Source organism: Mercenaria mercenaria, chromosome 6 (assembly GCF_021730395.1).
Source record: "Mercenaria mercenaria strain notata chromosome 6, MADL_Memer_1, whole genome shotgun sequence".
In the NCBI taxonomy this organism is placed as follows: domain Eukaryota; kingdom Metazoa; phylum Mollusca; class Bivalvia; order Venerida; family Veneridae; genus Mercenaria; species Mercenaria mercenaria.
Genome location: NC_069366.1, coordinates 24,189,111 through 24,213,690, shown reverse-complemented (window position 1 = coordinate 24,213,690; position 24,580 = coordinate 24,189,111). Strand labels below are relative to the sequence as shown.

Genomic DNA, 24,580 nt, shown 5'->3' with positions numbered 1-24,580 from the left:
GGTTTAGTGTAAAGACAAATAAAACATAAAACGTAATCATTGTAAGAGTTGCTTGGTCTAATAACTCCAAGGAACGCACCTACATTTCTTCATTTCTTATTTGGAATGTAATAATAAAATTACAATTTATTTGTGCAACTGGTAGGTGCAAAGACTACTTCAACATTTGCATGATGCAGCATGTTGAACATGGCCTTGCTCCTATGTGCTTAAAACACTAAAATTACAGCTAAAACTTATGGTAATGACCTCTTGGATGTGTTGTTGCATTTAGGCATTAATTATACCTGTTATCCGAATAAAATTCACCCATATTTTGTATAAACTGAAGGCATGTTGCGTTATTGTGTTATCAGCTATCAACACGACATTAAAGTATCAGATAATCATTAAAGCCAAATTATGAATAATTTGTATGACAAATCTATTATTCCTTTTAGATGCTAATCTTGATTAAAACTAAATGTATCTTGTGTGCCCCTGGCTCATCTCACAATTTTGAAGTGTAGCGAAACAATAATGTAGCGGTTTAATTATTTTTACAATATTATTGAGATTGACTTACAAAAAAATAGAATAGCAGGATGTTATTGGAAAGTTTTGTGTAATATTTTTATGCCCCCACTTTGTGGGGGGCATATAGATTTGTTCTTGTCCGTCTGTCCGTCCTTCCGAGAATGTTGTGTTGCGCCTAGCTCCAAAAGTATTGTATCATAGAGTCACAAAACTTTACAGGAATGTTGATCAGCATGTGTAGTTGTGTACCTGGGTTTTGGCGTCCGGATTCATTCAGATTTTAGAAGTTATGGTACCTGACTTCGTAAAAATTGGTCATTTCAGTGTTGTGTCGTGCGTAGCTCCAAAAGTATTTGACCTAGAGTCACCAAAGTTTACAGGAATGTTGGTCAGCATGTGTAGTTGTGCACCTGGGGTTTTGCGTCCGGATTCATCCAGTCATATAGTAGTTATGGCCCCTGACTTAGTAAAAAATTGGTCATTTTAACGTTGTGTCGCGCGTAGCTCCAAAAGTATTTGACCTAGAGTCACCAAAGTTTACAGGAATGTTGGTCAGCATGTGCAGTTGTGCGCCTGGGGTTTTGCGTCCAGATGCATTTAGTCATGTAGAAGTTATGGCCCCTGACTTTGTAAAAATTGGTCATTTTAATGTTGTGTCGCACCTAGCTCCAAAAGTATATGACATAGAGTCACAAAACTTTACAGGAATGTTAGTCAGCATGTGTAGTTGTGCACGGGGGTTTAGCGTCCGGATTCATCCAGTCATGTAGGAGTTATGGCCCCTGACTTAGTAAAAAATTGGTCATTTTAATGTTGTGTCGCGCGTAGCTCCAAAAGTATTTGACCTAGAGTCACCAAAGTTTACAGGAATGTTGGTCAGCATGTGCCGTTGTGCACCAGGGGTTTCGCGTCCGGATTCATTCAGTCTTGTAGGAGTTATAGCCCCTGACTTAGTTAAGAATTGGTCATTTTAATGTTGTGTCGTGCGTAGCTCCAAAAGTATTTGACCTAGAGTCACCAAAGTTTACAGGAATGTTGGTCAGCATGTGCAGTTGTGCACCTGGGGTTTCGTGTCCGGATTCATTCAGTATTGTATGAGTTATGGCCCCTGACCTGGGAAAAAATTGTCATTTTAATGTGATGTAGTGGGGGCATCTGTGTCCCATGGACACATTTCTAGTTTAACATTTATGCGCATACAAAATTTCACAAACATTCTCAAGATTTGAAACTCGCTCAGTTTTGACACTGCCAAAATGTGTGCTTTTACATTACTAGCTAATGAGCAGAGTTTGAAATATATATGTTACTGGTTCCTTCAAGGTTCTTGCCTGTCCCCAATTTATTTCCCTTCTTTGAATACTTACATCTGTTAATACTTAAACTAAGTTACAGTTACATCATGGCCATTGTGCGGTTAGTAAAACACGCTTCAGTAAAACATCCATCATATGAGTAAAATATTCAGGTTATCCAGGATTTTAGCAATCCAAACATAAAAAAATATTAGGAAACCAGCAGGGCGCAATATAATATGCTTGAATGAGCCTAGGAACTTTAGTGTCTGATATTTAAGAATATATATATTTTTTCTTAAAATGTAGAAAGAGAATGTAATCAGGAATAAGTCCTTGCCATTTGTCATGGACATTTCATTTTATGCTCGGAGAGAGAATATATAGCTACTCTGGTCCTAGTCAGTTGAAAAGACTTACCGGTAAATGTCACTGCTGATTTGCAAGACATGATAACAGAGAGTTTAGTATCTATGCAAATGCTGAACCAGTACCAGTGTGAAGTACAATGTGGGCGTGTATTAAAAGCATCATGGAAACTGATCGCAATGGGTTAGTGGATTTCTTGTGGAATATGCACGCTTGTTTGTACTGCTAGGTGCTTTGCCACAACTGGTCTGGTGTATCGTGGTGGTGATTGGTTTGTATAAATTCTTTCTATCTATGTGTACTAAAATATATTTTTTTGTAGGATATTTATTATTGTCCTTTGCACATTGTTTTTGAAAGAAGAAAAGAGTTCAAAACAAAATTATTTTAAAAAACTCCTTAATTTGTGTATTTCAGAAAAGTTTACCTTTACTACGTCAGTCATTGTTAAACAATAAGATGACAATAGATGGTGTAAAGCCGCCACCTATAGAAATTGTCCAGCAGCATCAGTCAGCAAGTCAGGTGGGACACTCGTCAACACATAATCAGGTAAAACACGGCACAGGTGGGAAATGTGTTAATATTTTGTGATTTTTAGCTCGACTTTTCGAAGAAAAAGAAGAGCTATTGCACTCGCTCTGGCATCGGTGTTGCCGTTGGTTAAAGTTTTTGATAAAGTCAAATAGCTCTGTTACTATCAAAGCTATTGACTTGAAACTTAAAATAGATATTTACTATCAAAGTCTATACCAGGAGAAACAATCCCCATAACTCTGATTTGAGTTTTGACAGAATTATGCCCCTTTTTAACTTAGAATTTTTGGTTAAAGTTTTTGATAAAGTCAAATATCTCTGTTACTGTCAAAGCTATTGACTTGAAACTTAAAATACTTATTTACCATCAAAATCTACACCAGAAGAAACAATGCCCATAACTCTGATTGAACTTTGACAGAATTATGCCCTGTTTTAACTTAGAATTCTTTGTTAAAATTTTTGATAAAGTCAAATATCTCTGTTACTATCATTTTGCTTTTGACTTGAAACTTAATATACTTATTTACCATCAAAGTCTTCACCAGGAGAAACAATCCCCATTACTCTGCTTGAATTTTGACAGTATTATGCCCCTTTTTAACTTAGAATTTTTTGTTAAAATTTTTGATAAAGTCAAATATCTCTGTTACTATTAAAGCTTTTGACTTGAAACTCAAAATAGTTATTAACTATCAAAGTCTACACCAGGAGACACAATTCCCGTAACTCTGGTTTGAATTTTGACAGAATTATGCCCCTTTTTAACTTAGAATATTTTTTTAAAATTTTTGATAAAGTCAAATATCTCTTTTACTATTAAAGCTTTTGACTTGAAACTCAAAATAGTTATTTACTATCAAAGTCTACACCAGGAGACACAATTCCCGTAACTCTGATTTGAATTTTGACAGAATTATGCCCCTTTTTAATTTAGAATATTTTTTTAAAATTTTTGATTGTCAAATATCTCTGTTACTATTAAAGCTTTTGACTTGAAACTCAAAATAGTTATTTTCTACCAAAGTCTACACAAGGAGACACAATTCCCATAACTCTGATTTGAATTTTGACAGAATTATGTCCCTTTTCACTGCGGAAAATGGTTCCGTATACGGGAGTGTACGCATTCCGTATACTCCTAATATACGGGCGTATACGGAAACATTTTTCCCGTATTCTTTGCTTGGACATTCATGTTTTTCTCACATTTATCCGTTCATTCATACTTAGCATAAATACGTTTCAACAGTTTATGTCAGTATTCAAAGTTAGGGATTGTCAAGGTCCAAAAGTATGTTTAAGGCGTAGGTTTTGATCATACTTTCAGGAAGGATACCTTTTATATGTTATTCGTATATTAGACATATACGGGACCGTATACTCCCGTATATGCACATATTTTTCGCAGTGTTTTAACTTGGAATTTTTTTTACTGGCAAAGCTCTAATTCAGAGTCAAGCACTGAGAAAAGTTGAGCGCGCTGTCTTACGGACAGCTCTTGTAATTTTGCCCCCTTTTTAGGTGAGCTTTTGTGATCGCCCTTTGTCCATCCATCGTCCGTCCACAATTACTTGTGAACACAATAGAGACCACATTTTGCAATTGATTTTAATCAACTTGCACACAACTTGTATTGGCATAATATCTCGGTTCCTTTCCAAACTGGCCAGATCCCTTCATGGGTTCCAGAGTTATGGCCTCTTAAGGGGCTAAAATTTGCTATTCTGGCTTTTGCAGCCATATAAAGACTTCATTTGTGGTTTGATTTGATACAAACTTCAAAAATATCTTTAACAACAATAGATCTTGGATTCCATGATGAATCTGTCAGATCCAATGATAGGTTCCTGATTTACGACCCCTAATTGACTCCTGAAAGAGCCAAAATTTGTTAATTGTACCCCACGACAACAAAGTTGTAAGTGGGGGTATACTGGTTTCAGGTTGTCTGTCTGTCCATCCGTCTGTCTGTCCGTAGACACAATCTTGTGTGCACCATCTCTCCTCATCCCCTTGACACAATTTAATGAAACTTCACTCAAGTGATCCGTAACAACAGTAGTTGTGCATGGGGCATGTTAGGTTCTTTCAGAAAAAAAACTTGCAGAGTTATGGGACTTTGGTTTTTGTTACTATACTATATACATAGACACAATCTTGTGCGCACCATCTCTCCTCATCCACTTGACACAATTTAATGAAACTTCTTACAAGTGATCAGTAACAACAGTAGTTGTGCATGGGGCATGTTAGGTTCTTTCAGAAAAAAAAATTGCAGAGTTATCGGACTTTGTTTTTTGTTACTATACTATATACATAGACACAATCTTGTGTGCACCATCTCTCCTCATCCACTTGACACAATTTAATGAAACTTCACACAAGTGATCAGTAACAACAGTAGTTGTGCATGGGGCATGTTAGGTTCTTTCAGAAAAAAAATTTGCAGAGTTACGGGACTTTGTTTTTTGTTACTAAACTATATACATAGACACAATCTTGTGCGCACCATCTCTCCTCATCCCCTTGACACAATTTAATGAAACTTCACACAAGTGATCAGAAACAACAGTAGTTGTGCATGGGGCATGTTAGGTTCTTTCAACAACAAAAATTGCAGAGTTATGGGACTTTGTTTCTCGTTATCATACTATGTACATACAGTCTGCATATGCAGTCTTGTGCGCGCCTAATCTTCCGAACCCTTGCACACAATTTAATGAAACTTTACACAAGTGATCAGTACCAACCCTAGTTGTGCATGGTGCATGTTAGGTTCTTTTAGATAAATATTCTGCATAGTTATGGGACTTTGTTTTTTATGCCCCCCCGAAGGGAGGCATATATTTTTTGAACCGTCTGTCAGTCTGTCCGCAATTTTCGTGTCCGGTCCATATCTTTGTCATCGATGACTGGATTTTCAAATAACTTGGCATGAATGTGAACCACAGTAAGACGATGTGTCGCGCGCAAGACCCAGGTCCGTAGCTCAAAGGTCAAGGTCACACTTAGACATTAAAGGATAGTGCATTGATGGGCGTGTCCGGTCCATATCTTTGTCATCGATGGATGGATTTTCAAATAACTTGGAATGAATGTGTACCACAGTAAGACGACGTGTCGCGCGCAAGACCCAGGTCCGTAGCTCAAAGGTCAAGGTCACACTTAGACATTAAAGGATAGTGCATTGATGGGCGTGTCCGGTCCATATCTTTGTCATCGATGGATGGATTTTCAAATAACTTGGCATGAATGTGTACCACAGTAAGACGACGTGTCGCGCGCAAGACCCAGGTCCTTAGCTCAAAGGTCAAGATCACACTTAGACTTTAAAGGATAGTGCATTGATGGGCGTGTCTGGTCCATATCTTTGTCAACCATGGATGGATTTTCAAATAACTTGGCATGAATGTGTACCACAGTAAGACGACGTGTCGCGCGCAAGACCCAGGTCCGTAGCTCAAAGGTCAAGGTCACACTTAGACGTTAAAGGTCATTTTTCATGATAGTGCATTGATGGGCGTGTCCGGTCCATATCTTTGTCATTCATGCATGGATTTTAAAATAACTACGCATGAATGTGTGACACAGTAAGACGACGTGACGCGCGTAAGACCCAGCTCCTTAGGTCAAAGGTCCTAAACTCTAACATCGGCCATAACTACTCATTCAAAGTGCCATCGGGGGCATATGTCATCCTATGGAGACAGCTCTTGTTTGTTACTATACTGTATACATACAGTCTATATACATACAGTCCACATAATTATGCAATCTTGTGTGCGTCAAATTGCAATGTACTGTGTCAGTGCATGCGGGGGTACATTCATCACCTTTAGTGATAGCTCTAGTTTTTACCTTGTGAACACGATAGAAGTGACATTTTACATTTGATTTTAGCCATACTCACACACAACTTAAGTCACAATAAGATCATGGTTGTTTTCGAAAACCGGCCAGATTCCTTAATGGGTTCTCGAGTTACTGCCTCTGAAAGGGGCAAAATTTTCTGTTTTAGCCCTTTCAGCCACGTAGAAGTTTAATTTATGCTTTGATTTGATACAAACTTGCACAGAATGTATATCTTAATGATCTCTAAGCCAGGTTTGAAACTGGGTCATGTGGGGTCAAAAACTAGGTCACCAGGTCAAACCAAAGGAACAGCTTGTAAACACCCTAGAGACCACATTTATGACCCTATCTTGATGAAACTTGGTCAGAATGTTTATCTTGATGATTCCTAAGCCAAGTTCAAAACTGGGTCATATGGGGTCCAAGGTCACAAAGGAAAAGCTTGTTAAAGGCATACGCTAGAATTTTCTGTATATGAGATGGGCGAAAATTTTCCCAATAACAGAATTTCTTTAAACTTTGGATATTATAGGACAATCATCTAAGAAACAAAAAAATGCAATAAAAATCATAGGTCACTGGATTCGAAAAAGAGTTATCTGCTCTTGAAAATGTCATTTTTGGGGGAAATGCCGTTTTCAAGGGCAGATAACTCTTTTTCAATACTGGTGACCTATGATTTTTATTGCATTTTTTTGTTTCTTAGATAATTGTCCGTCAATATCCAAAGTTTGAAGAAATTCTGTCATTGGGAAAATTTTCGCACCAAATTCTAGCATACGTCCTTAACACTCTTGAGGCCACATTTATTACCCTATCCCCATGAAACTTGGTTAGAATGTTTATCTTGATGATTCTAAGCCCAATTTTAACAGGTGAGGGATATAGGGTCATCATGACTCTCTTGTTTGAAAATACATGGGTATATTGTTATGCTAAAAAACAGGGTCACTATATCAAATCATTGAAAAACTTGGTTAATTATATACCTGATTTATGGAAACCATTGTCAAAATGTTTTTATTTTTAGCTCACCTGTCACATAGTGACAAGGTGAGCTTTTGTGATCGCGCAGCGTCCGTCGTCCGTCCGTCCGTGCGTTAGTCCGTCCGTCCGTAAACTTTTGCTTGTGACCACTCTAGAGGTCACATTTTTTGTGGGATCTTTATGAAAATTGGTCAGAATGTTGATCTTGATGATATCTAGGTCAAGTTCGAAACTGGGTTACGTGCCATCAAAAACTAGGTCAGTAGGTCTAAAAATAGAAAAACCTTGTGACCTCTCTAGAGGCCATATATTTCACAAGATCTTCATGAAAATTGGTCAGAATGTTCACCTTGATGATATCTAGGTCAAGTTTGAAACTGGGTCACGTGCCTTCAAAAACTAGGTCAGTAGGTCTAAAAATAGAAAAACCTTGTGACCTCTCTAGAGGCTATATATTTTACAAGATCTTCATGAAAATTGGTCAGAACGTTCACCTTGATCATATCTAGGTCAAGTTCGAAACTGGGTCACGTGCCATCAAAAACTAGGTCAGTAGGTCAAATAATAGAAAAACCTTGTGACCTCTTTAAAGGCCATATTTTTCATGAGATCTGTATGAAAGTTAGTCTGAATGTTCATCTTGATGATATCTAGGTCAAGTTCGAAACTGGGTCACGTGTCATCAAAAACTAGGTCAGTAGGTCAAATAATAGAAAAACCTTGTGACCTCTCTAAAGGCCATATTTTTCATGGGATCTGTATGAAAGTTGGTCTAAATGTTCATCTTTATGATATCTAGGTCAAGTTCGAAACTGGGTCACGTGCGGTCAAAAACTAGGTCAGTAGGTCTAAAAATAGAAAAACCTTGTGACCACTCTAGAGGCCATATATTTCATGAGATCTTCATAAAAATTGGTCAGAATGTTCACCTTGATGATATCTAGGTCAAGTTCGAAAGTGGGTCACGTGCCATCAAAAACTAGGTCAATAGGTCAAATAATAGAAAAACCTTGTGACCTCTCTAGAGGCCATATTTTTCATGGGATCTGTATGAAAGTTGGTCTGAAAGTTCATCTTGATGATATCTAGGTCAAGTTCGAAAGTGGGTCACGTGCCAACGAAAACTAGGTCAGTAGGTCAAATAATAGAAAAACCTTGTGGCCTCTCTAAAGGCCATATTTTTCATGGGATCTGTATGAAAATTGGTCTGAATATTCATCTTGATGATATCTAGGTCAGGTTCGAAACAGGGTCATGTGCGATCAAAAACTAGGTCAGTAGGTCTAAAAATAGAAAAAACCTTGTGACCTCTCTAGAGGCCATACTTGTGAATGGATCTCCATAAAAATTGGTCAGAATGTTCACCTTGATGATATCTAGATCAAGTTTGAAACTGGGTCATGTGCCTTTAAAAACTAGGTCAGTAGGTCAAATAATAAAAAAAACCTTTTGACATCTCTAGAGGCCATACTTTTCATGGGATCTGTATGAAAATTGGTCTGAATGTTCATCTTGATGATATCTAGGTCAAGTTTGAAACTGGGTCAACTGCGGTCACAAACTAGGTCAGTAGGTCTAAAATTATAGAAAAACCTTGTTACCTCTCTAAAGGCCATATTTTTCAATGGATCTTCACGAAAATTGATCTGAATGTTTACCTTGATGATATCTAGGTCATTTTCGAAACTGGGTCACGTGCGTTCAAAAACTAGGCCAGTAGGTATAAAAATAGAAAAACCTTGTGACCTCTCTAGAGGCCATATTTTTCATGAGATCTTCATGAAAATTAGTGAGAATGTTCACCTTGATGATATCTAGGTAAAGTTCAAAGCAGGATCACATATCTTCGAAAACTAGGTCAATAGGTCAAATAATAGAAAAACCTTGTGACCTCTAGAGACCATATTTTTCAATGGATCTTCATGAAAATTGGTCAGAATTTTTATCTTGATAATATCTAAGTCAAGTTCAAAACTGGGTCACATGAGCTCAAAAACTAGGTCACTGTGTCAAATAATAGAAAAAACGACGTCATACTCAAAACTGGGTCATGTGGGAAGAGGTGAGCGATTCAGGACCATCATGGTCCTCTTGTTAATTAAACATAGGCCAGTTAAGTTACAATGCTATATGGGGTAAAAACGAAGTTAAGGCGTTCTTTGAGGGGCCTCCGTGGCTTAGTGGTTAAGGTCTCTGACTGCAAATCACTTGCCTGTCATCAGTGTGGGTTTGAGCCTCACTTGGGGCGTTTTATTCTTCATGTGAGGAAGCCATCCAGCTGGCTTACAGAAGGTTGGTGGTTCTACCCAGGTGCCCGCTTGTGATGAGATAATGCACAGAGGGGCATCTGGAGTCTTCCTCCACCATCAAAGCTGGAAAGTCGCCATATGTCCTATAATTGTGTTGGTGCGACATTAAACCTGACAAATAAGTAAGGCGTTCTTGTTTTGTTCCTGATGATGTTTCTTTTGACTTTCTGGATAAAAAAATCGAGGGAACTGGTGATCAGCTTGGATGTGGTCTCACATTAAAGTTGTGAAACGTCTTGAATTATGAGAAGACGTATAATTAGAGCGTAAAGTAGTCCATAATGACACATGGAATAGTCTGCTTCAGGGAATTTATGAAATATTTATAGGTTATTAGCTTTGTATCGGGAAATATGCACGAGTTCTTCAGTGGAAATATTGCGCGACTTTAGGAGTGCAATATTCTTCCGCTGAAGAACGAGTGCATATTTCCGGATGCAAAGATAATAACCTTTTTATTACATACGCATCTACGCATATAAATATTATGTAAATATCATAAATATGTTCAATAGCCTGAATAGGATTGACAATACTGAACTAAATAGAAAAAATAGTGCATCAGCACACACTGAATTACATCACGCATCCGATATGAAATTCAAGCGTCAGTGTGTGGAAAAATATTGACGTTTCCAGTACCAGTGTAACTTAACAGGGAATAGAAATGAATATGTAATATTTAAAATGTGATATATATGTCATAACCAATCATAAAGATATTGGAAAAATGCCACAAAACCTGTGAAATGTTTTGTTTTTCATCAGTATTCCACACATCTGTCTGTTTGATAAAAAGGATGCTCTTAAATAAGTATTTCAAGATTATGATTTATACCCAAGGTTTCTTTGTTTCCAAAACTACATTACATTTATTCACTGGATATCTATTTATACATTACAGGTTATACCAAAGGTTGGAGGTCAGTTTCATCCAAAGCCAAGTGTCGCTCAGGTAACCATGGTAACAGGGAAGCCTTCGATGACCAAACAGATGAACATGATGCAAAGCAATATTCCAAGCACAGTGAAAGCCTTTCATTCTAGGGTCGCTGGACTCACACCAAGCTCAAGTCCGGGACCATCACATTCCCACAAAGACACAAAACGTGTGAAGGAATCATTTAAGTATGTCAAAATGATATTTGTGCAGATTTTGAAAAAAATTAACAGAAATTATAATTGATCTTGCTGATTTTAGGCAGATGAAGTAATGATACAGACAGTGAATCAAAAGCTTCACACCAGTCTGCTTTTTTACCAGACTGTGAATCTAAGATAGGGCACCAGTCTGCTTTATGACAAAGATGTGAATATGTGAATCGTCTAAATAGTATTCTAGCACCATTGTTTTATTTTCAGTCTGAATGAAACTCGAAATAAAATGAAAATAGGCAGGTTAATCCCTGATTTCCCCAAGTGTCAACTGTTTTAATTCTAGTTTGATATTAGAAAGAAGGAGAATAATTTACCTAAAAAGATAATAATTTGGAAAGACAATAATTTACCTAGGTTAACATTTTGATAATCTAGAAGTATAACTGTTTTTGTCAAACATTTACCTTTTTGACAGTTCTGAAAGACTAATTTCAAAATTCTATAAAAAAAAGTCCCCTTAATTTGAGAAATCCTGCTGGTGTTGCCCTCTGAAAAATGTTAGACTGCTTCTCTAGATTGAGAAAAAAAGCTTAAATGCTGAAATGTGATTTTGTTTTACAGAGATGATGATGACATTAATGATGTAGCTACCATGGGTGGGGTAAACCTTACAGAAGAAAGCAGGAACATCCTTGCTACTAATGCTGAATTTATAGGAACTCAAATACGATCTTGTAAAGATGAAGCTTTTCTCGCCCAGGGACCTTTAACAAGTAGAATTCATGCAATAGGTAATCTTGTAATTCTGTTAAATTTGGTTAGCTCAATTAAAGTAAGGTTATTGTTGTTACCCTTTTATCAGTGTCAGTGTCACAAGTTTTGCATATAAGCAGGTTTCTCTTAAACTACTTGTCTAATGCTTTCAAACTTCACACATATGTCCAACATCCAGGGCAAACACTACTCTAGCTTTTATTTTGTCAAAATTATGCCATTTTTAGCTCGACTATTCAAAGAATAGTCTAGCTATTCTACTCACCCTGGCGTCGGCGTCACACCTTGGTTAAGTTTTTGCATGCAAGTACATACAGCTATCATTTAAAGGCATATAGCTTTGAAACTTATTTATTCTTTTTCTAGGTCAATTACCAACCTCACTGGGTCAAGTTCCATAACTTTAACATGTATTTTGAGCAAATTATGCCCCCTTTTGGACTTAGAAAATTCTGGTTAAAGTTTTACATGCAAGTTACTATCTCCAAAACTAATGCAGATATTGAATTGAAACTTCACATGTGTCTTCGGGGTTGTAAAACTAGTTGATAGCACCAAGTCCCATAACTCTGACCTTCATTTTGGCCAAATTATGCCCCCTTTTGGACTTAGAAAATTCTGGTTAAAGTTTTGCATGCAAGTACATACAGCTATTACTAACAGGCATATTGATTTGAAACTTATTTTTTTTTTCTAGATCAATTACCTACCTCACTGGGTCAAGTCCCATAACTCTGACATGTATTTTGGCCAAATTATGCCCCCTTTTGGACTTAGAAAATTCTGGTTAAAGTTTTGCGTGCAAGTACATACAGCTATTACTAAAAGGCATATAGATTTGAAACTTATTTTTTCTTTTTCTAGATCAATTACCTACCTCACTGGGTCAAGTACCATAACTCTGACATGTATTTTGAGCAAATTATGCCCCCTTTTGGACTTAGAAAATTCTGGTTGAAGTTTTACATGCAAGTTACTATCCCCAAAACTAATGCAGATATTGAATTGAAACTTAACATGTTTCTTCAGGGTTATAAAACTAGTTGATAACATCAAGTCCCACAACTCTGATATGTATTTTGGTCAAATTATGTCCCCTTTCGAACTTAAAACTCTTTTGATATTTAACATTTTGGGTAATAATTTCCTGCTTCTGTGACAATATTTCGTATAGTCGAGCTTGGCTGTCTTACGGACAGCTCTTGTTTAACTTTAGTAGAATTTTGGGTTAAAATTTTAGAAACATCTGTTGATAAATTATTACTATAATGTAATTATGTAACATGAAATACAATTTAGCTTCAGAGAAGATATTGATAGTGTTTGTAAATGAAGGTTAAAAGCTGTATGTAGATGTGCCTGTTGTAGTTTGTTGATAACAGTAGAATATTTTGATTTTGAATTACAGCACGTAGACATGGTATTACAGAAGTGCCCACTGAAGTAGCGAACCTGGTATCTCATGCTACTCAAGAACGATTGCGGCATATTGTAGAAAAATTATCCACCATAGCTGAACAGCGAACAGAAATATACAAGGTACCTACACAGGCAGCTTATTTTTCTTTACAGACATGATAATGTCCAGTAAAAGGACCAATTCCATATCACAGACACTTTCTTTAGAGGGCATATTCCCAGTTGTAGATTGAGTGTTTTCCTTGAACATTTGATTCACAAAAATAAAAATGCAAATTTCCAATGCAAGACTAGAAATGTATACATGCTTTGGTGGATAGCAATGAATTTGGTTTATCAGGATGTCACATAGTGTTTTAAAACAGTAAAATTAGTAATGGGGAGATCCAATCTCTATTGGCCATGTTTGTTAAATCTATTTCACATGGTCTCTTGGGATAATGTACATTTTGTTAGACATTGCCCTGATGACATTTGAATGTTTCTCCGATAGCAATCATTTATTAATATTTCATTGTTTAGAGATTTATAACTTCAGTATGCAACACGGTATTAGTTGAAACAATATGATTGAAGAAGTAAACAAAACTCAAAGTATAAGATATTATACATGGTTAGAGTTAATTCCATTTTGGTCTAATTTGTATGGTGTTTGTGTAAGGTACTGTTTGAAAAACTGCAAGTGATGTGGTAACTTCATGTGTCTGAAAAACGGAATTAAGCCAAAATTTGGCATATTGAAGCGTAAATCATAATAAATGGCAATGTTAAGTGTTAATTTAGAAAAGTAGCAACATTTCTGTATTTAAGGAATTAAGTTTTATGAACAAAAATGTTGAATATGAAAAAATAATCCAAATAAGGTCATTAATTAAATCAGCATTTTGGGCTAATCTTTTTAAGCATGTGAAATTGTCTCAAAAAGAAGCACAAGGACATGCACATTTTAACCAAGTGAAAGAAAAGATGTAAATTGAAAACTGTGCAAAGTTTTTGTGTAACTCTTCCATTAAGAAAAAAAAATCTTTATAGGTGAAAATGCCGTTAAAATTGTGATTTTTCCGGTAGACTATTTTGAAAGCTTAATTTTCAAATCTGTCTAGCAAGCACACAACCCTATATTATTATTAGTTGAATATTCTGACAGTATATCTTGGATGTTTTTAACAATTGTGGCTTAATGAAATTCTACATTTTAGAAAAATTTTCATGTTAACATGCAGAATTACCTTACTTCATATCCGGATCAAAACTGCAGAACTGCAATTCATGCCTTGATTGGTGTTGAAAATTCAAAAGCTAGATGTTAATGACACGTTTATTACAGATGAACGAGAAGTTTGATTCATCTCTAGATGTAAGAGCTCAGTTAAAGTTCCTGGAAGAGCTTGATGTTCTAGAACGTAAACGGCATGATGAACAGGAGAAGGAGATGCTGCGACGGGCAGCAAAGGTACGCGTCATGACACTCTTCATGTTGAAGTCAATATAAGTATCTTATATTGAATTTATGAATAATGTTACAACATCAAGACAAACAATAGGAATGACTTAGGTGTTGAAAGTTACCGTTGTGAGGTAGTTTCGACCCCTGTTTTATCTGACGGTTGAAATTAATTCCGAAAATGTTTGTCAGAATATGAGAATAAATTATGACCATGGTATAAGCTCTTAAGTAGAATTATAGTGTGCACTGCTACTGTTTTTGTAATGATTTTACTAAATGCAATACATGTGTATATATGTCAGAAGTATTTCATCATCTACCTCTGATTTATGTATGCAGGTGGTCATTCTCCAACAAAACGAGCATACAGTCATGGAGCTGGAGTGAGATATAGAGACCTTCTCACCTCTATATCTGGCCTACATCTGAGAAGAGAATTTAAAGTACTTGTATAGTATTTTCTAGTGGGCACATATTACACCAGTATTATTACAGGAGGAGGACTCGAGTAATTCATACAAGTTTGATGCTTATATCACTTACAGGCTGAAATAAATTTGTGTGAACTATACTTATATGTTAGCAATGATTGTCTACTTGAAGAATATAGTTTTTTTTGCTTTCAGAGTCGTTCAAAGTTTGAAGATCCTGAGCATCTTAAACTGAAACAGAGGGCCAAAGACGTAAGTATTTCAATAGAGTTACAGACTGAATTATCGAAACAGAGTTATTAAACTCACGATTGACAAGCAGCTCTTTTATAGATAATTTACCAGTTTCCAGATGTTAATGAAAAAATAAGTAGATAATAGTGTTATATTTTATACATAAATACACAATTGTGTAATCCAATCTTTTTGCTTTAATAAAAAAAAATTGGAAAAAAAACAATTTTCTTCCTTATTTTTGTCTTAATTAGGCATAAACAAAATAAAATTGAGACTAAAATTGTCAGAAACTTTTGTTGGTTCTTATTCATGTTGAAATCAGCAAATTCATGTCTCCTCTTCAGACTGCTGAAATTAAATGATTTCAGGTAATAGATAAATACAGTTGGAAATGGAAAATCAGTATCTGTTATACCAAGGGAATGTTATACAATTCAAAATTTTACTTAAAAATTATTCTTCATGTAGGTGTGAAACATGGGTTGCAATAGCCTCATGTATGTGTATGTTTAAAATATAACATTTACATTTTGAGAGTATAAAGCAAACTATAACATATTTTCTTCATACTGTGTATTCACTAGTGCTGTCCTTAGTGCTTCACAATTTACTTCCACAATGGAAGTGTCACCAGTTGGTATGTTGAATTCGACTTAAGCAGCATGAAAAAATATATATGTTATGAATAAATTTTGACTGGACTTGAAAAATTACTTGCTGTTCATGTAACTGTGTTCGACCCTCTGTGTATTATAATTTGTTGTGTTTTTTTTCACACAGTTACAAGCAGCTGAGATGGAAGAGGTCCGACAAAGGGAGGCAAATCTTACAGCTTTGGCTGCCATTGGGCCTCGAAAAAAGCGGAAACTAGATGAAACTTCGGTAAGAATTATAAACAGTACGATACGTGTATTATGATTAGGTATATATCCATCATACATTATTTAACAAAAAGGGTCTCTATTTGTTAATGAAATGTTATGGAATTTAGAGGCAGAGATAATAAGTTTTTGCAACCTTGTTGATAGTTCTTGACATCAGTTGACTAAGATTTCAGGAATTTAACTTCAGCTTTCTGCTGAGAATGATTAATTATAAAACAGAAAGTACTGCTTTGAAGTAACTGTTCTTTCATTATTGTTGGTGAAATCTTTAAAAAACAACAACTTTGCCTTAAATACAACCCATATGCTTTAGTAAGTTAAATTTAATATTTGTATTTTTGATGATAATGCTGTGTTGTGTATTTCAGAGTGGTTCTAGTAACATACCCAATGGTTCATCCTCGTCCAATCCTAGAACTGTAAGTCAAACATATTTCTTATAGTTGTGCCCTCTAGATTTTAAGTGTAATAGAATAATGTGTTTGTAATTAGCAGCCAGGAGTGTATTGTAATTAGGATGATAAAATTTGGTTTAAGCTGAAGTCATGTTTTTCTCACTTATCGGACAGAAAAATCTCTATTTTTAGAAATGCTTATCTTGTCTCATATGGGTTATCCCACACTCCTGTGACGGACTACTTCGTGCACTGAATATACATATTATTTATGTAAAATAATTAAAACAGGGGTACCTTTATCTTTTCTCTCTGTTCCTTAAAGTGTATTTCTCGATTCAAAATTCATTACTTTATGATGAGAATGTACCGTTATGCTACAAACGATAAAACTAAAGCGGAACTTTGTTATTGTGCGTCACTGAAATGTCATGACATCACTTCTGCTTACGGACGTCAGTTTCTCGCGTTTTAAATAGTTCCATATTTTCGTGCTTGTTTTCATTATTTCTGTTGTAATTTTTTTAAGTGAGAAATAGAATCCATCATTGGTGTTCGGTGAAGATCAGAAATCCAAACCATCGGGCGCACCGATCAAGTCTTAAACTCGGCACACAGCCTCATTTAAGACTCGAGTGGAGTGCCCTCGGGTTGGGATTTCCCGATCTTCACCGAAGACCAATGACAGATTCTTTATATACACAGTGATTGGGGTAAAGTGCTTGTATACATGCAAAATTTACACATTTTTATGACCTTCAAAAGGAGGTGCCTAGTAATTGCACTGTCCATCTGTGTGTTTGTAAATCTTTTGCCTGAAAAACCAGTTGAATCAGCTTAAGTTTTTTTTAACTGTTCAAGGGATACTGTCAAGAAAGTATTTGGCATGTAAGAGTCCTGTCTTGATCTCAGAGGTCAAGGACACTGGTGTTCCATAGCAAATGTCAGGTTTTCAATGTTTTTATGGCAAATTTCACAATGTATTTATTTATGCAAATACGCAGCTTATGTGGAGCTCTGAAAGACAATACACTGAAAGGAAATAGTCCTCTGCCTCTGTTTAATATGGGGGTATTTGTAGGTTACTGCAGATATACAACTTGCTAGGGTCTAGGAAAAATTTGTTGTTTATTTAACAGGAAAGAAGTTGAAAAGCAGCTTTCAAATAAACTAGTTATGTTGACTTTTCATATTTTTCAGGCTTTGCGACCAAGAATAAAAAGAGTCAACCTCAGGGACCTCATGTTCTTAATGGAACAAGATAAAACTCTCAATAAATCAAATACACTGTACAGAACGTTCTTGAAATGAGAATTGTAACAGCAGTAGGTCTGAAGTGCTTTAAATTGAGATGGTAAGAATTACCAAGGAAAAAGTTGATTACTGTGATAAAGATAGCAGTATAATTTCCCTCAGTTCTGGTAAATTGAGAGAAGGTGCGTTCTTGTACATAGATACAATGTATCTATAAAAACAAAGGCAGCTGAAGTATAGACATGTGTATGATTATATATAGATAGTGTAGGTATGAGCGCAGAAGGCAGGCAGAGATTATTAAAGGAGATAGGAGGTAATTTATTACAAATCCTTAAAGTGAAGCAAATGTAAGGTTAAGTTGAAGCAGATGTTAAACTTACCTGTATTGTTAAGGTGGAGCTGACGACATATCCTGTATGGTTAAGGTGGAGCTGGAGCTGATGGTGTTATCCTGGAAGGTTTGGCGGATGAACAGTGGAATTGATATAATTGTGATTTAGACACTTTGGTTGAAAGGGAAATATATAATGAAAACTACTATTAATGATATAAAACAGTATGATGATAGAAGTGTCGGTGTCATAGGAATACTAGCAGGAGTAAGGAATACTACCATTAGACCAGGAGCGAATTTGGTATTTAAGGAATACTATCATTTGACCAGGTTTAACTGCGATATCTAAGGAATGCTACCATACAAAAGTTTGATATCCAAGGTTTACAACCAGGAGTGAGTTTGATTTCTACAGATTAGTACCTTGATTTTTATTACATAACCAACCGCAAACAAGTTGAAGAGAGCTCTTAAGAAAGAAGCGTGAAAGTTAAGTTGAAAGCCTTCCCTTCTGTATTGTGATACTAGCATCTGTTCCACTGTGGAGCACCTACAGACATTTGATAAAGAGATTTTTAGAGTATGCAAATTAAGAAATAAGAGAACAAAAGCCTGGAGCTTGCAATTATTATATTTAAAAACAATGTGTGTTTTAACAGAGAAGTATATGGAAAATTATGAATGCAGGTTATTGTTGGCTTTGTATTTGATGTTAAGAAATGTGATCATGTTAATATATCTACTTAAAAAGTAGTTTTTGGAAAATGCAGGTTCATTACAATTCTGGTTTAAATTGATTTGACAAAAACATCTAACTAGCGTAGATTGGGTAATTTTTGTGTCATTTTTAATTCACGATTTGGTAAGACAGCCATAATTGAGCCGTGCCATGGGAAAACCAACATAGTGGCTTTGCGACCAGCATGGATCCAGACCAGCCTGCGCATCCGCGCAGTCTGGTCAGGATCCATGCTGTTCGCTAACGGTTTCTCTAATAGCAGTAGGCTTTGAAAGTGAACAGCATGGATCCTGACCAGACTGCGCGGATGCGCAAGCTGGTCTGGATCCATGCTGGTCGCAAAGCCACTGTTTGTTTTCCCATGGCATGGCTCATATTTTGCATTCTTAAGAATCTGCAATGCGTAAGTGGTTAAATTTTTGGATATGATGCTGCTATATATTTTCACAAGTGTTTCGAATTTGTGTAATAAATGCTCATTCAATGATTTTGAGTGAAAAGAAAATTGTCACGATTATTATCTAATCTACGGTAACAGTTGTGATGTCACAGGTATAATTCTCAATGCAAAAGTTGTGATGTTTCACAGTCTAGGGCAACTGTTTTACAATATCATAGGCATTTTTGAGCATTCAATGGAGAGAAAAAGAAATATGCAGATACATTTAACATTGCTGTTAAAATGTCATTATATATGTGTTCATTTCTAAATCATTACGTTTGCAAAGTATATCTGTTACCATGTGTTTGTTATCGTACCTTTAGAAAGAGCAATTCATGAAAAGAGTTACATTTTTAACCATCCATATTTAGAACTGGTTGTTGCCTGTTGACAGCATAAAATGTTGTTTTTTTGTGTTTTTTTCCTCTTTTAAGGTGTAAAGGAGGATAACTACTTAAGTTAATTACTGAACATCAGAGTGATCACAGTCACCTTACTGGCAGAAACAGAAACTTTGTAAACTGCTGAGCTGTACTCTTTAACACAGAAAGCAATTGATAATTGCCACAGTGCCGTTCATTTTTTTGCTCATTGTCTGGGTGGTCAGTCTGTCTGTAGGCAAGTAAGACCATTTGGTTTCCCATCAGTAACTAGAGAATGCTTGGTCTTGCAAAAATCAGACTTTGTAGGATTATTGTTAGAGGTCAGTATATAACCACTATTGTTTGGAAAGCTGGTCATTTGGTCAAAGGTCAAGGACACAGCATACAGAATAACATAAAAAATCTTGTCTCAGACTGGCCATCATAGAGGCAGGCCCCCACCTTCCCATGATAATGGTGAGGACAACCAGTGTTGCCCCTCTACATTTGTGTGTTTGGAAAGTTGTGTTAGGCCAAGAACTAAGTCTTTACATGGTTAGATATCAAATAATTTTATATGACCAACGTAATAAGACGGTATATTGATGACAAGAATCCTGTCGTGTGAAAAACCAATTGAGCCGCACCATGAGAAAACTAACATAGTGCATTTGCGTCCAGCATAGATCCAGACCAGTCTGCGCAGTCTGGTCAGGATCCATTATGTTCGCTTTCAAAGCCTATTGCCATTAGAGAAACCGTTGGCGAACAGCATGGATCCTGACCAGACTGTGCAGGCTGGTCTGGATCCATGCTGGTCGCAAATGCCACTATGTTGGTTTTCTCATGGCGCGGCTTAATTATTCAGAGGGCTTGCATTTCTGTTTCTTTATATCACATGCCAGGGGCATTTATACCCTAGGCACATGTTTGTAATTTGAAACATTTGTTACTTATCATCTGTTTCTATTCATTTGTAATATGTTTTGTTTTCTATAAATATCTCTAACTGCTTCTCATACTATTGATGAAAACTTACTTATCCTGGTTTATTTCAATGCATAATTGTATCTGTGAATCAGTAATGACAATGAGCTTTCTTGTCTACTATCTGTGAAAGTAAATTTAAATAACTTAGTCTTTAAATCAGTGTGCCGCCAGTGGTAGTGGTAGTTTTACCCAGGTACTCATTTCTTTACGGAAACAATGCATAGTTTTTCTTTCGAAAATTAAAAATACCAGTGGACAGTTGCCTAAATTTATAAAACTTGATCTTGGAGACCAGTCTAACAAAGCCCATTGTCATTGGTCAATTTTAAATTTAAGCTAAAAATCAATCAATAGTATAGTGAAGCAAGAGACTGGTATCTGAAATAAATTTTAATACCCTTTGACCCTGAACAGTAGATGGAAAGAAATATTAAAGTTCATCTTCCTAAAGACTGAACATGGAACTTTCGGACAGTTCCTCCAAAAAATAATAATGCAAAGGCCTAGAATTTTAGAAAATGAACTTTGGGCTCTTGTGCTATTAAACACATTCCTTTTTTAGGCTGGAATAAAAAGACCATTGTTAAGCATTACCTAACTGACCAGACCACTTGTTTTTGTCTCCTTTCTTCTGTGATAGGAAGTATGTTTTCGAGATAATTTTGGTACGATTTGTTAAAACTCATTTTTATGACACTTCTTCATGAAGTAAAACCTGGAAAACAAATTACCCTACTACCTACCTACCTTTGTTGTTTTTTTTCCTTCTTTTTTTTTTATTTGTCAGTAAATGTAAACACAACTATTTTTTCATGGCCTTAAGTATGTTTGGCATGTTATTTTTATTTTTTCCAGCAAGTTGTAGGTAGGGAAATAAAACAGTTTATACCCACAGTGAGCTATTGTTCATAAGAAATAACTTATTTTTATTCATAGGTCACGAGTAATAGAAATTATCTCTTTTAAAAGTTAATGATAGAAAGTTATATTGTTGTTTACCTATATACTAGAGCTGGAGTGTGTTATTTTAATCAGTACTACTACATTTTCAGCTTGACTATTAAATCTTTTTTAATTGAGTTTTTGTCAACACCTTTTTGTTGGTGTCAAAAAAAAAAAAAATCATGGAAGTAGGTTTCTAAACAGATTTAAGACGATTTTGGCATTGTGAGATGACCTTACAGGGCTCTAGCTTTTATTAGCTCACCAGAGCACGAAGTGCTCAAGGTGAGCTATTGTGACCGGTCATTGTCCAGCGTGCATTGTCCGTCAACATTTGCCTTGTTAACACTCTAGAGGTCACATTTGTGACCCAATCTTTATGAAATTTGGTCAGAATGTTTGTCTTGATGATCTCTAGGTCAAGTTTGAAACTGGGTCATGTGGTTTCAAAAACTAGGTCAGTAGGCCTTATCAAAGGAAAACCTTGTTAAATTAACACTCTTAGAGTCCACAGTTTAAGTTTGAAACTCATGAGAATTAGTCAGAATATTTGTCCTGATGACCTCTAGGTCAAGTTCGAATTCGGGTCATGTGGGGTCAAAAACTAGGTCACCCGGACAAATCAAAGGAAAAGCTTTTTAACACTCTAAGAGGCCAGTTGTAATCAAATCTTTATGAAACTTAGTCAGAATGTTTGTAATGATGATCTCTAGGTCAAGTTTGAAACTGGATCATGTGGGTTAAAAAAAACTAGGTCAGTAGGCCAGATCAAAGGAAAATCTTGTTAACACTTTGAGTCCACAGTTTAAGTTTGAAACTCGTGAGAATTGATCAGAATGAATGTTTGTCTTGATGACCTATAGATCAAGTTCGAATCTGGGTCATGTGGGATGGAAAACTAGGTCGCCTGGTCAAATCAAAGGAAGAACTTGTTAACACTCTAAAGGCCACACTTGTGACCCAATCTTTATGAAACTTGGTCAGAATGTTTGTCTTGATGATTTATAGGTCAAGTTTGAAACTAGGTCATGTTGGGTCAAAAACTAGGTCAGAAGGCCAGATCAACTCTGGTGAGCGATATAGGGCTATAATGGCCCTCTTGTTTTGTCAGAACTATGCCCCTTGCTTTTTATTTGAAAATTTGGGTGAAAGTTTTTCATTGGAGCAGCTTTCTCTAAAACTATTGAGCAAAACAGATCTTTCATACTCCGCATAAGATTACTGCTAGGCAAGTTACATGACTCAAATTGTCAAGATTATGCCACTGATTAACATAGATACTTCGTGAAAGTTTCGCATGTGAACAGGTTTCTCAGGAACAATTGTACTGTATACTTAAAAACTCTTCATATGTCTTTGGGATTATAACCCTTACCCTGCCAAATTTCTAAAATGAACTGGTCCATCTTTCAATTTGGACTACATTAACTGTTAAAAGGGGTGCTTACCAAAAAGATACTGACTGAATGGCAAACAGTGCAGATCATGATCTACACTGGTCGCAAAGGCAGAATCAATAGTGTCCAGCATGATAAGGGTTAAAATGAATAGTTCTGAGCCAGGTTCTGGAAATCTGAACAGTTAACAAAATTTTGCCCATTTTTCACCTTGGACAATTTTTGTATAGCTTTCGTTTGTAAGCTAGTATTTTGTAGAAGTGTTTCAAATAATCGAGCATGCTGGCATTAGGCAGCTCTTGGGTATATTATTATGCAATTTAAATGTAATCTATCAAGGCCTCCAGACCTTGAATATTTTCTCCTTTATATATGTATTTTTTTTTTCAAAAATGCAACAGCTTCTGGATTTATTTTTTAATAAAAAAAATGGCAAGTGTTTTATTGTTTCAACACTTCTGCAATTTTTGTTACTATTGACTTGATTCAGGTTATTTTGTTACAGTTGAAATGAAAAGAAATTCCAGTTTTCAATAGATCCATTCCAGTACACTCAGACACACAGAATATGCTGGTACTGGATAAACAGAAAAAAACCTTCATACCAAAACCCCTGAAAACACAAAGTCTGTCATCTAAATGTGCTGTTCAGTGTTTCGTACAAGGGAATAATACCTCTTTAAACAGGAACACCCTGTTTTCAGAACACTGAACAAGCTTTCTTGACCAATCACAAAATCTTCAAGGAAACATGACACCATTAGACCGCTGAACTTCATATTAAAGACTTTTTTGTCATGTATTTTGTCCATTTCTATTAAGGGGCCTGCTTCATTGAGTAGTTACAGTTTCTGTCTTGGATTTATGTGGGCTCAAAACATCAGTTGGGGTGTTGGATTTTTTTCTATGTAAGGAAGCCAGCTGGCTAACAGAAGGTTGATGGTTCTACCCAGGCACCTGCCCGTGGCGAGGTAACGCCCAGAGGGTCACTTGTGGTCTTCCTCTACCATAAAAAGCGGAAAGGTCTCTATATGATAAGTAATTGTGTGGGTGTGATTTCAAACCCAAGGAAAAACAAAAAAAGCATTTCTATTGAGATTGAAGTGTAATTACCAGATCTCCTGAAGAATTACCAGATTTTGTTATACTTGCCATGCAAGTACCAATACAAGTATTTTACAAAATCTGTTGCATTGCCTGTTCCTCTGCGTTTTTTATTTCCACTCCAGTAAATGGCTGTTTCAGATTTTATACTTAATTTATATTCAGGCGGCAACTATGTGTAAATTACATGTATATCATTGCTGTGTTACAGATGTATTGTTGCATCATGTTTTCATTTTGTCATTCATGAAATAGTTTAAGTGCTGTGAATAGCATGTACAGATTGTACAGTAACATTAATACATACAACATTTCATACAAAATAGAAAAAAAGTAATTTGTCTATTAAAATTTTAAATGATTACTTAAGTTTGTTTTAGTTTATAATCCCTCCACTCTTGAAAGGAAGAGAAATATCGTTTTCCTTGAAAGTCTGTCTGTTAACCACTCACTCATTACT

The 24,580-nt window shown here is 35.9% G+C and overlaps 1 protein-coding gene across 1 annotated transcript in view; it reads left to right on the top strand.

Annotated features, from left to right (window-relative positions):
- Nucleotides 1-23,433, top strand: part of LOC123549392 (transcription initiation factor TFIID subunit 4-like) — a 44,585-nt gene extending 21,152 nt beyond the window's left edge. Inside the window, exons 6-14 of the mRNA XM_045337437.2 lie at nt 2,598-2,732; nt 10,773-10,996; nt 11,588-11,757; nt 13,149-13,279; nt 14,487-14,612; nt 15,233-15,289; nt 16,055-16,156; nt 16,527-16,577; nt 17,754-23,433. Coding sequence (XP_045193372.2) covers nt 2,598-2,732; nt 10,773-10,996; nt 11,588-11,757; nt 13,149-13,279; nt 14,487-14,612; nt 15,233-15,289; nt 16,055-16,156; nt 16,527-16,577; nt 17,754-17,864 — 1,107 coding nt within the window. The 3' untranslated portion in view covers nt 17,865-23,433. The remainder of the gene's footprint in view (nt 1-2,597; nt 2,733-10,772; nt 10,997-11,587; nt 11,758-13,148; nt 13,280-14,486; nt 14,613-15,232; nt 15,290-16,054; nt 16,157-16,526; nt 16,578-17,753) is intronic.
- The last annotated feature ends 1,147 nt before the right edge of the window (nt 23,434-24,580 follow it).